General features: G+C 48.5%; 1 protein-coding gene across 9 annotated transcripts in view; it reads left to right on the forward strand.

Moving 5' to 3' along the window:
- Positions 1-8,458: 8,458 nt before the first annotated feature.
- Positions 8,459-13,284, forward strand: part of PSPC1 (paraspeckle component 1) — a 172,200-nt gene continuing 167,374 nt past the window's right edge. For 6 of the 9 annotated variants that reach the window (XM_040340544.1, XM_040340545.1, XM_040340542.1 and 3 more), the window contains exon 1: positions 8,460-8,974. In XM_040340544.1, the coding sequence (XP_040196478.1) occupies positions 8,597-8,974 (378 nt within the window). In that variant the 5' untranslated portion in view covers positions 8,460-8,596. Of the gene's footprint in view, positions 8,975-13,284 lie in introns of all 9 variants that reach the window. The other 3 variants (XM_040340549.1, XM_040340548.1, XM_040340541.1) reach the window with 2 other exon arrangements.

A 13,284-nucleotide genomic window follows, 5' to 3' on the forward strand; every position in this document is an offset into this window, starting at 1 on the left:
GGAGTGTAGAGGTGGGCGGGGAGTCTACTGACATCACGACTCCACCCACAGAGCTCCAGGCAACAGATCCACCCACATAATCTGCAGTTTTTCAGGTCTCATAACAGACAGAGAGGAAACATTTGACAGGTAAGGATACATGCAGGAGGCATGTATATTCTTATAGATCAGCACTATGGCAGTAGTTTAGAAAGGATGAGAGTGGGTTTACAGCAGACCTAGTAATAAAAAGGAAGGTTTGCTAAAAGTGACACTAAACACACACTGCCTCCTTTACATTGTCCCTTCTCTTTCTGTATGTGGATGATGGCACTGTAATTATTTTAATAAGAAAAATCTAGGTACCTTCGCCCTAATCAATAAACAGCTGTCACATGACCTTTGTTTGCCACTGTGTGATCCAGCCTGACTTTCTGCTCTGTATATTCGTGTATGACCCGGCTCGTTTGACCCCGTTTGTTCGCTTCTGATTCTGTACCGTTTGAACTCTGATCTACCTGTGTATGACCCAGCTTGCCTAGACTACACTTTACCTGACTCTCCTGTAGCAACCTTCATCTGCAGCGGTGAACTACAAGGCCCAGCTGACCTGCTCATCCCACCTAAGTCTGCAGCGGTGAACTACAACTACCAGCTGACCTGCTCACCCACCTTCATCTGCAGCGGTGAACTACAAGGCCTAGCTGACCTGCTCATCCCACCTTCGTCTGCAGCGGTGAACTAAAAGTCCCAGCTGACCTGCTCATCAGACCTGCTTATGGTATGTGCTTGTTCTTGAACTGTTTGCAAAGTTAGCACACCTGAACTGTTATCTGTTCCTAGCCCGACAGTGAGATCTTGCGTGGAGCCCCAGATCGAGGAAGATTATCAGTGGTCTTGTAAGTCTTCCATTTTCTAATTATTGCTCCCACAGTTGATTTCTTCACACCAAGCTGCTTGCCTATTGCAGATTTATAGGTAGATTCAGGTAGAGTTAGGCCGACTTATCAGTAGATAAGTCGACCTAACTCAGAATCTACGCCGACTTATGTTTAAGCGTATGCTCAAACAGAGATACGCTTAAACATATCTAAGATACGACGACTTGTGCCGTCCTATCTTAGATTGCAATTTTTCGGATGCCCGCTAGGTGGCGCTTCCATTGCGGTCGGCGTAGAATATGTAAATGAGTTTAAACGCCGATTCACGAACGTACGCCCGGCCGCCGCAGTCGATTTACGCCGTTTCCGTAAGGCATTAGCAGGCCTAAAGTTATTCCACCTATTAGGTAAAATAACAATGTTAAAGTATGGCCGCCGTTTCCGCCGCGAGATTTGAATTTTTTACGTCGTTTGCGTAAGTCGTCCGCGAATCGGGATTTACGTAGTTTACGTCCACGTCGAAATCAATAGGCCCGTGCAACGTACGTAGCCGCAATGCACACTGGGAAATGTAGGCGCCCGGCGCATTCGCAGTTAAAAAAAAACTTCAAAAACGTGAGGTCAAGCCTCATTGCCATCAAACACGCCCCCCTCCAACACATTTGAATTAGGCGCCCTTACGCCCGCCGCATTTACGCTACGCCGCCCTAAGTAAGAAGGCAAGTACTTTGAGAATATAGTACTTGCCTCTCTTACTTAAGGCGGCGTAGTGTAAACACGCTAGGCTACGCCGCCTTAGTTTTGCGTGCCCCTACCTGAATCTACCTATACGTCTCCCCAGCCTGGTGCAGGTCTACAATTTTTGTTTCTGGTGTTCTTCGACAGCTCTTTGGTCTTCACCATAGTGGAGTTTGGAGTGTGACTGTTTGAGGTTGTGGACAGGTGTCTTTTATACTGATAACAAGTTCAAACAGGTGCCATTAATACAGGTAATGAGTGGAGGACAGAGGAGCCTCTTAACCACTTCAATACCGGGCTTTAAAACCCACCTCCATACCGGGGCCTATTCTGGCACTTCTCTCCTACATGTACAAATCATCATTCTTTTGCTAGAAAATTACTCAGAACCCCCAAACATTATATATGTTTTTTTAGCAGACACCCTAGGGAATAAAATGGCGGTCATTGCAACTTTTTATCTTGCACAGAATTTGCGCAATAATTTTTCAAAGGCCTTTTTAAAAAAAAAATGTTTTCATGAATTAAAAAATAACAAAACAGTAAAGTTAGCCCAATTATTTTGTAAAATATGAAATATGATGTTACGCCGAGTAAATAGATACCTAACATGTTATGCTTTAGAATTGCGCACACTCATGGAACGGCGCCAAACTTCGTTACTTAAAAATCTCCATAGGCGACGCTTTAAATTTTTTACAGGTTACTAGTTCATAGTTACAGAGGAGGTCTAGTGTTAGTGTTTCACACGCTCTAACGCACGCCGCGACACCTCACATGTGTAGTTTGAACAACGTTTACATACGTGGGCGGGACTTACGTGTGCGTTCGCTTCTGAGCGTGAGCTACCGGGGACAGGGGCGTTTTAATTTATTTATTTTACTTATTTATTTATTTTTTACACTTTTTTTTCCGATCGCTTTTATTCCTATTACAAGGAATGTAAACATCCCTTGTAATAGGAATAGTGTGTGACAGGTCCTCTTTAAGGAGAGATGCAGGGTCAATAAGACCCCACATCTCTCCTCCAGGCTGGACAAAAATTCACAGATCTCATTCTTACTAGCCGCAATTGCGGTATGTTTACTTACAGGTACCCGGGCGTGACGTTATCACATCGCGCCCGGGCCTCCGACGGTCATAGAGATGACTGGTGACCATCTGGTCACCAGTCATCTCTATGCTTTACATCCAGCGGACGGCGATCATCTCTCCGGGCCCCCGATGGCACGGGAGAGCGCAGAGAAGCACCAGATGGAGGCGTGAGGGGGGATGTCCCCTCCTGCCGCCTATAAGAACGATCACGCGGCGGAACCGCCGCTATAATCATTCTTACGGTGCACAGGATCGCCGCCGGAAGAAAATTATATCTGAATGATGCCTCTAGGTGCAGGCATCATTCAAATATCCCCGCACAAAGTACAGGACGTCATATGACGTCCACCCGGGATAACAGATCCCCTTTTTGGACGTCACATACAGCGTGCGGTTTTGAAGTGGTTAAAGAAGAAGATACAGGTCTGTGAGAGCCAGAAATCTTGCTTGTTTGTAGATGATCAAATACTTATTTTTCACCATAATTTTCAAATACATTCTTTCCGAATCAGACAATGTGACTGTCTGGATTTGTTTCCACGTTTTGTCTCTCCTGGTTGAGGTATACCTATGATGACAATTACAGGCCTCTCTCATCTTTTTAAGTGGGAGAACTTGCACAATTGGTGGCTGACTAAATACTTTTTTGCCCCACTGTATATGTTTTAAATCAAATCTGTATTATTTTGTGGAAATAAAAAAACGGAAGAGATAGGGAGGAGCTGCTGCACTAACTATGCAAAGTTAGTACAGCGATATACCCCACTGAGCTTTTGTGTTCTGATAGGGGGACTGCCCTCCCCCTCCCTCCAGAACACAACGTTCAGCACTCTCAACTATTGGCAGACCTTTTTCGGTTATGCCCCTTCAACAGAAGCCAGCCTAGCGCCCAGCTTATGTTGGAACAGCTGCTATACACACCGCCCAAATGTCGGCTGGTTTATATTGAACCTGCCAATGCTGCTCGACATTTGGACTTTGTGTACTGCCTTTTAGAATAAGAGGGAGGTGAAGCCACCATTAATCTACATGTAATATGCCATCCCCATTGTGTTTAGCTGGTTAGTGGGCATGGAGGAGGAGGGGGGAAGTAGTCTGTCATTTACCACTGTGCATTCACCCACATGTGTGACTCTATAGTCACATTGGCTGCTCAGATGGGATAGGGAGGAAAAGCTCAGAATAAAAACTCACTAAACACTGAGCATGTGCATAGTTGCCACCACAGCTGTTAAATTCCTAGCTGAATTGAGGACATGAACAGAAGGTGGAGAAAAAGAGCAGCAGGATCAACCTGTTTTTTTTTTTTTGCAGAATACAGAAAACAAGTCACATAGGGATTGATTTACTAAAACTGGAGAGTGCAAAACCTGCTGCAGCTGTGCATTGTGGCCAATCATCTTCCAATTTCAGCTTGTTCAATTAAGCTTTAACAAAAAAAAAAAAATGATTTCTATACAGAGCTACACCAGATTTAGCACTCTCTAGTTTAGTAAATCAAGTGAGTATTAACAACATGTAATACACCATTTATTAATAGTTTTTTATGATGTGGTTTATATCTCTTGTGATGAAAATGTAAAGTTCATGCTGAAGAAAAGTGTGGATGCTCTGATCTCCCTGCAGCAAAAGTGATATTGATACGATTGCTGCAATCCCCGCTATGCTCCCTCTCCTTTTCGCTGCCCTCAGCTTTCAGAGGATGAGCACACCAGATCCAGCCGGTGTCTCGGGTCCTCATTGGATAGATTGATAGCAACAGGAGCCATTGGCATACTAGCTCATGAATTACTTACCTGAGAACGAAGCCCCCGCAGTGGTCCTCGGACACGTCCTCTGTAGCCATCATGATACCCGGAGTGGCTTCCGGGTATCACTGCTCCGGCGCTGTGACTGGCCGGAGCAGCGATGACTTCACTCCCATGCATGTGGGAGCCACCACTAACGGCATGATGCCGTTAGTAGCGGCACACTCATATATCCATAGTCTTTGGATATATGTCAAGTTAGTATTGTCAATACTGCGATATTCTATTGGGGAGTATAATGATTTTTTTATTCATAAATAAATGCACTATATATTTTTTCCTACATTGTATGCTGTGTCACTTATTTGGTCTTCTGGGTCCTTATTGTCTGGATGAGGATAACCCCATTTTTGATGTATATACAATGGAACCACTGATGTGAAGGGGGACTCTGATATAAAGGGGGGGGGGGGGCCACAAGAGGACCACTGATGTAAAGGGGGATATCTGATATAAAGGGGGGCCTCTGATATAATAGGGTGGCTCTGATTTGATAGGGGACTCTGATGCTACAAGAGAACCGCTGATGTGAAGGGGGATTCTGATATAAAGGGGGGCTCTGATGTGATAGGGGAAATCTGATTCTACAAGAGAACCGCTGATGTGAAGGGGGACTCTGATATAGTGCTACCCCCAAAGGAGCCGCTGGTTGATTTGGGATCGGCCTACTAAGTTACCCTGGCAGTGTCTAGGGGTGTAACTTGTGAGAAAAGCAACAGTGAGTGGAGTCCAGACATCCAATAAAGAGTTTTCAATGCTTTATTGCCCAGGCCAAACACGGCCAACATCAACACAACTTTGGAAGGTCAAAGTTGATGAAGGAAGAAAAGGAGAACCATGCGGTATCAGGCCTGGATATAGAACTGAGCAATACACTGCTCTGCATCAAACCAATTTTTGCAACAGGTTGCCACTCTGCTCGGAGTGGGTGAAGTGCCCCCGGACAGACCCCTATGATAGGCCTGGCAGCCGGAACGTCACTTAGGATAATACTGGGAGGAACTGGTCTCTCACACAGACCTGTCTCTAGGGCCCCTTTCAAGAGAGGACTTGGGTGAATAAGGAAAGAGAATCCTCCCAGTAGACTTTTCTATGAATGGTCCCCGGATGACAGCAAGCATACCTGTCAGTGGTCCGGACACCCGATCCCAGGCTGGGATTCTGCGGAACGCTGAGATCCCATCTCTCATCAGGATGAGGCTCGCTGCAAAGTTCAGCTCTGGCCAGGTGGGCCGCGCCGGCGGGGTCCATGGATGCGCGTACCCTGAAGGTGGGTACCGCACCTGGAACGGGGACCCCGCAGAGAGATTCTCAACACATGACCTCTGTCCCAGATTTACCCTCCCCCAGCATGCCCCACGAGGGAAAACATCCTCTAATTGGCTGCTGAGAGAAGATCTGCTCTGCTAGAACCCCTCTGGCGCCAGCTGCCGGCCAGGGGTGGCATTGCACTCCCTGACCGTAGACTGACCCAGTGGACATTTCCTGAATGACAGAGGTCCCAAATTTAAACAAACACTGGAAGGGAGCAAAGTAACTCTCCCTTCCCACTAAATTTAGGCGTAGTGCCCATGCTGAAAGCAAGGGGGTGCTACATAGATATAAAGGGGGTGGGCTCTGATGTGATGGTGGACTCTGATGTAAGGGGGTGGGCTCTGATGAGATGGTGGTGGGCTCTGATGCGATGGGGAACTTTGATATAAAGGTATGGGCTCTGACGTGATGGTGGACTCTGATATATAGGGGGGACTCTTATTCTATGGGGGACTCCTGATGCTACAAGAGAACCGCTGATGTGAAGGGGACTCCGATATAAAGGTAAGGGTGGGCTCTGATGTGATGGGGGACTCTGATATAAATAAAACTAAATTATACTGCGCTATAATACAAAGTGATGGTGTAAATAACGTGAAAATCCGAAATGTAAGGCTGCCAGCACAACATGGAAAACTGTGAAAATAAATATGGAATAAAGGTAGGGGTGGGCTGTGATGTGATGGGAGGGGCTCTGATGTGATGGGGGACTCTGATATAAAGGTGGGGTGGGCTCTTATGTGATGGGGGCCCTGATATAAAGGTGGGGGATCTGATGTGATGGGGGACTCTGATATAAAGGGGGTGGGCTCTAATGTGATGGGAGACCCTCTGATATGATGGGGGACTCTGATATAAAGGTAGGGGTGGGCTCTGATGTGATGGGAGGGGCTCTGATGTGATGGCGGACTCTGATATAAAGGTGGGGTGGGCTCTTATGTGATGGGGGGCTCTGATATAAAGGTGGGGGATCTGATGTGATGGGAGGGGCTCTGATGTGATGGCGGACTCTGATATAAAGGTGGGGTGGGCTCTTATGTGATGGGGGGCTCTGATAAAAAGGTGGGGGATCTGATGTGATGGGAGGGGCTCTGATATAAAGGTGGGGTGGGCTCTTATGTGAGGGGGGGCTCTGATATAAAGGTGGGGGATCTGATGTGATGGGAGACCCTCTGATGTGATGGGGGACTCTGATATAAAGGTAGGGGTGGGCTCTGATGTGATGGGAGGGGTTCTGATGTGATGGGGGACTCTAAATAAAGGCAGGGGGGCTCTGATGTGATGGGAGGGGCTCTGATGTGATGGCGGACGCTGATATAAAGGTGGGGTGGGCTCTTATGTGATGGGAGGCTCTGATATAAAGGTGGGGGCTCTGACGTGATGGGGGACTCTGATATAAAGGTGGAGGGTGCCACAAGAGGACCACTGATGTGATGGGGGACTCTGATATAAAGGGGGTGGGCTCTAATGTGATGGGAGACCCTTTGATGTGATGTCGGACTCTGATATAAAGGTATGGGTGGGCTCTGATGTGATGGGAGGGGTTCTGATGTGATGGGGGACTCTAAATAAAGGTAGGGGGGCTCTGATGGCGGACTCTGAAATAAAGATGGGGTGGGCTCTTATGTGATGGGAGGCTCTGATAAAAAGGTGGGGGATCTGATGTGATGGGAGGGGCTCTGATATAAAGGTGGGGTGGGCTCTTATGTGAGGGGGGGCTCTGATATAAAGGTGGGGGATCTGATGTGATTGGAGACCCTCTGATGTGATGGGGGACTCTGATATAAAGGTAGGGGTGGGCTCTGATGTGATGGGAGGGGTTCTGATGTGATGGGGGACTCTAAATAAAGGCAGGGGGGCTCTGATGTGATGGCGGACGCTGATATAAAGGTGGGGTGGGCTCTTATGTGATGGGAGGCTCTGATATAAAGGTGAGGGCTCTGATGTGATGGGGGACTCTGATATAAAGGTGGGGGGTGCCACAAGAGGACCACTGATGTGATGGGGGACTCTGATATAAAGGGGGTGGGCTCTAATGTGATGGGAGACCCTTTGATGTGATGTCGGACTCTGATATAAAGGTATGGGTGGGCTCTGATGTGATGGGAGGGGTTCTGATGTGATGGGGGACTCTAAATAAAGGTAGGGGGGCTCTGATGGCGGACTCTGAAATAAAGATGGGGTGGGCTCTTATGTGATGGGAGGCTCTGATATAAAGGTGGGGGCTCTGATGTGATGAGGGACTCTGATATAAAGGTGGGGGGTGCCACAAGAGGACCACTGATGTTAAGGGGGACTCTGATGTGTTGGGAGGACCCCGATATGATAGTTGAACCTCTCATGTGAATGTCACCAGTACATTGTCTCAGGCTCCCACAGATAACATAGTAGATTGATGTGCCACGAGACCATAACAGATTGAGAAAGGCTCTACGCTGTACATCTCTCATAGCAACAAAGGGCTCATAGCAGCTTTCCTCCCTCGCAACGAATGCGATCTCCTAGCATTGTCTATGTGTCCCTAAATGTGATTGGACACGGAGCAGCCAGTAGCCGTAGCGGACTCCGTAGCCCCCCCAACCATGGCGAAGATACGATAGCGGGGGGCGGAGACACGCTAGAGGGGGCAGTTTGGCCTCCTCTGCACACAACTCTCCGGAAGGGGGTTTGAGGGAGTCGTGACGTCACCGGTGGTTGGAGAATTTTCTCGGCGCCATTTTAGATCGGTTGTTGCTGTGGGTTTTCGCTCGCTGCCCGTTGTTTCTCGCGGTAAAGATTACCATGGCGAACAGGAACCTGAAACAAGTCCGCATCGAGAGGACGTTCACCCCTAAGAGCGGCGCCGACATGATGTCCCCTCCGCAGCAGCAGATGGTGACTCCGGGGAAGGGCATGAAGCGCAGCCTGGAGGTGTCGGAGGGGGACCCGTCCCTCATGCCTCCCAAGATGGAAGAGCGGGAAGAGGAGCGCGGGGTCACCATCGATATCAAAAGCTTTTTAAAGCCCGGAGAGAAGAGCTACACCCAGCGCTGCCGCCTCTTCGTGGGCAACCTGCCGACCGACATCACCGAGAACGAGTTCAAGAAACTGTTCGACAAATACGGGGAGCCGAGCGAGGTGTTCATCAACCGGGACCGGGGCTTCGGCTTCATCCGCTTGGTAAGAGCGTTGTGTATGTGTGAGCGGCCAGGAGGGGGCGCTCTCCATTCATTCATACCGAGGCCTCTTGTACACTCGAGGATCGGCCAGGAGGGGGCGCCCTTCATTAAAATCCTAGTGTACACTGGAGGAGGGGGCGCTCTTCATTCATTCATACCGAGGCCTCGTGTACGCTAGAGAAAGGGCGCCCTTCATTCAAAATCCTAGGGTACACTGGAGGAGTGGGCGCTCTTCATTCATTCATACCGAGGCCTCATGTACACTAGAGAAGGGGCGCCCTTCATTCAAAATCCTAGGGTACACTGGAGGAGGGGGCGCTCTTCATTCATTCAAAATCCTAGCGTACACTGGAGGAGTGGGCGCTCTTCATTCATTCCGAGGCCTTGTGTACACTAGAGAAGGGGCGCTCTTCATTCAAAGTCATAGCGTACACTGGAGGAGGGGGCGCTCTTCATTCATTCAATGCCCTAGTGTACACTGGAGGAGTGGGCGCTCTTCATTCATTCCGAGGCCTTGTGTACACTAGAGAAGGGGCGCTCTTCATTCAAAGTCATAGCGTACACTGGAGGAGGGGGCGCTCTTCATTCATTCAATGCCCTAGTGTACACTGGAGGAGGGGGCGCTCTTCATTCATTCATACTGAGGCCTCATGTACACTAGAGAAGGGGCGCCCTTCATTCAAAGTCCTAGCGTACACTGGAGGAGGCGGCGCTCTTCATTCAATGTCCTAGTGTACACTGAAGGAGGGGGCGCTCGTCATTCATTCAATGTCCTAGCGTACACTGAAGGAGGGGGCGCTCTTCATTCATTCAATGTCCTAGCGTACACTGGAGGAGGGGGCGCTCGTCATTCAATGTCCTAGCGTACACTGGAGGAGGGGGCGCTCGTCATTCATTCAATGTCCTAGTGTACACTGGAGGAGGGGGCGCTCGTCATTCATTCAATGTCCTAGTGTACACTGGAGGAGGGGGCGCTCGTCATTCATTCAATGTCCTAGTGTACACTGAAGGAGGGGGCGCTCTTCATTCATTCAATGTCCTAGCGTACACTGGAGGAGGGGGCGCTCTACATTCAATGTCCTAGCGTACACTGGAGGGGGCGCTCTACATTCAATGTCCTAGCGTACACTGGAGGAGGGGGCGCTCTACATTCAATGTCCTAGCGTACACTGGAGGAGGCGGCGCTCTTCATTCATTCCAATCCTCGTGTACACTGGAGGGGGCGTTCTTCAATCATTCCGAGGCCTCGTGTACACTGGAGGATCGGCCTTTCTCCTGGGTGGTCTGCCAGGAAAAACGCTCAACGCTTGTAAACGTGTGGAACACATTTAGGTGCGACGCATCAAGCGCTCGGGGTGTTAAAGCGGAGGTTCACCGGTATAATGCATTTTTTACCCTTAGATGGATGCTCATTTAGTCTAAGGGAATCGGCTATTTGTTTTAAAATCCGAGCATTACTTACCGTTGTAGAGGGCGATCTTCTCCGCCACTTCCGGGTATGGGTCTTCGGGACTGGGCGTTCCTTCTTGATTTGACAGTCTTCCGACAGGCTTCTGACGGTCGCATCCATCGCGTCACGATTTTCCGAAAGAAGCCAAACGTCGGTGCGCAGGCGCAGTATAGAGCCGCACCGACGTTCGGCTTCTTTCGGCTACTCGTGACGCGATGGATGCGACCGTCGGAAGCCTTTCGGAAGACCTGTCGGAAGACTGTCAATCAAGAAGGAACGCCCAGTCCCGCAGCCCATACCCGGAAGTGGCGGAGAAGATCGCTCTCTACAACGGAAAGTAATGCTCGGATTTTAAAACAAATAGCCGATTCCCCTAGACTAAATGAGCACGTATCTAAGGTTAACATTTTTTTATGGGAGAACCCCCTCTTTAATGTGTTTCATTGACTATAATCATTTTGCGAAAGATGTTACGGCGAGTAAATTGATACCCAACATGTCACACTTCAAAATTGCGCCTGCTCATGGAATGACGACAAACTTTTACCCTCAGTCTCCATAGGCGACATTTAAATATTTCTATAGGTTACCAGTTTTGAGTTGGAGGTCTAGGGCTAGAATTATTGCTCTAGCTCTTAACGATCGCTGCGATACCTCACGTGTGGTTTGAACACCGTTTTCATATGGGGGCGCTGCTCATGTATGTGTTTGCTTCTGTACTTGTCGGGATGAGACGCTTTAAATTTTTTTTTTTTACTTTTTATTTTGACACTGTCCTTTTTAAAATAAAAATTTGGGTCACTTTTATTCCTATTAGTAAAAAATATGATACTGCGCCAACTCTACAGTATTGTTGCTAATCAAATAATATTTATAGTGAACCAAATTTATAAAAAAAAAAGTGTAGCTGCTATTCCACCAATTCGTGCCACCACCACCAACTTCTGAAGTGGGCACTCGGCAGAACTAGATGTTATAAACGCCTTTAACCACTCAGTGATTCGGCACTGCGTCGCTTTAACTGACAATTGCGCTGTCGTGTGACATGGCCCCCCCCCCCCCCCCCCCCCCCCCCCCCCCATAAATGGCTTTCTTTTGGTGGCATTTGATCACCTATGCATGTTTTATTTTTATTTTTTTGCGCTATAAACAAAAATAGAGAGACAATTTTTGAAATTTTTTTTTTTTTGCTATAATAAATACCCCCCCCCCCCAAATTTTTATATATATATATATATATATATATATGTGTGTATGTATGTATGTATGTATGTATTTTTTTTCCTCCGTTTAGGTCGATACATATTCTACCTATTTAAAAAAAAAAAAAAATCGCAATAAGCGTTTGGTTTGCGCAAAAGTTATAGCGTCTACAAAATGGGGGATAGTTTTATGGCATTTTTATTAATCATTTTTTTTTATTTTTTTTACTAGTAATGGCGGAGATCTGTATCGGTACTGCGACCTTTTGGCGGACACATTTTTGGGACCATTGGTATTTTTATAGCGATCAATGCTATAAAAATGCATTGATTACTGTAAAAATGTCACTGGCAGGGAAGATAACACTAGGGGGCGATCAAGGGGTTAATAATGTTCCCTAAAGTGTGTTCTAACTAAAGGGGGGGGACGGGGGACTGACTAGGGGAAATGACAGATCGCTGTTCATACATTGAACATTTGTATGAACATACGATCAGTCATTTCTCCCCCTGAAAGAACCAGGAGCTGTGTGTTTACACACACAGCTCCCGGTTCTCGCTCTGTAACGAGCGATCGCGGGTGCCCGGCGGTGATCACGCCTGCCGGGCAGTCGCATCGGCACCAGGGCCACTAGTGGCCGCAATGCAAAATCACGTTATATTACGTGATTTTGCGCAGCCAAGCCAACCTGTTGCCGTAAAACTACAGTGGGTGGTCGGCAAGCAGTTAATTTGTCTTGGGGTTGACAACTTCACTCCCCGGGACCAATCCTCCGTCCGTTCAACCAATGTGCCAATATTCCTCTCATGGAGTTCCTGATTAGTGTTTTGTCACGCTCTCATAAAAAGATCATAGCGTAATATTTTAAAGCGGAGCTCCGCCTTTAAAAAAATATTAAAAGCCAGCAGCTACAAATACTGCAGCTGCTGACTTTTAATATATGGAGACTTGCCTGTCCTGGAGACCAGCGACGTCTGCTGCCCCCACCGCCATCCTTGGTGAGGGAATCAGGAAGTGAAGCGTTCCGGATTCACTGCCCGATTCCCTATGGCGCATGCCATGTTTCCCAGAACACAACGGGTGTGTGGCGGAAGTGACTTACTACCCACAGAATCCCCGCAGAGAGGACTTCTGGAAGTGGGTGCAAATACCTGTCTTAGACAGGTATCTGCACCCCCCCCCCCCTCGAAAGGTGTCAAATGTGACATGGAGGGGGCGAGGGTTCCGATAAGCGGAAGTTCCAATTTAGGGTGGAGCTCCGCTTTTAAGCTTTTAGGGTTGTACCGATACTCGTATCGGGACCGATACAGAGCATTTGTGCGAGTACTTGTACTCGCACAAATGCTCCCGATGCCTGACCCGATACTTTGGTCAGCGGGCGGAGTATTTGAGCTGATAGGGCGGGCAGAGTTTGCGAGCGGAGAGGGCGGGTGTATGCTGCTCTTCCTCTCCACGCGCCGCGTCCCCCTCCGTGCTCCTGCTGTCCTCCATGTGTCCCCTCCGTGATGCTGCTCTCCCCCCGAGTGATGCTGCTGTCCGCGCTCAGTGTCCTCCGCCGTGATCCTGCTGTCCTCATCCATGCTCTGTCCCGTGTCCCCTTCTGTGATTCTGCTCTTCCCCCGAGTGATGCTGCTGTCGGCGCTCTGCGTCCCCCTCCG

The sequence above is a fragment of the Rana temporaria genome, chromosome 2 (assembly GCF_905171775.1).
Source record: "Rana temporaria chromosome 2, aRanTem1.1, whole genome shotgun sequence".
Classification (NCBI taxonomy): domain Eukaryota; kingdom Metazoa; phylum Chordata; class Amphibia; order Anura; family Ranidae; genus Rana; species Rana temporaria.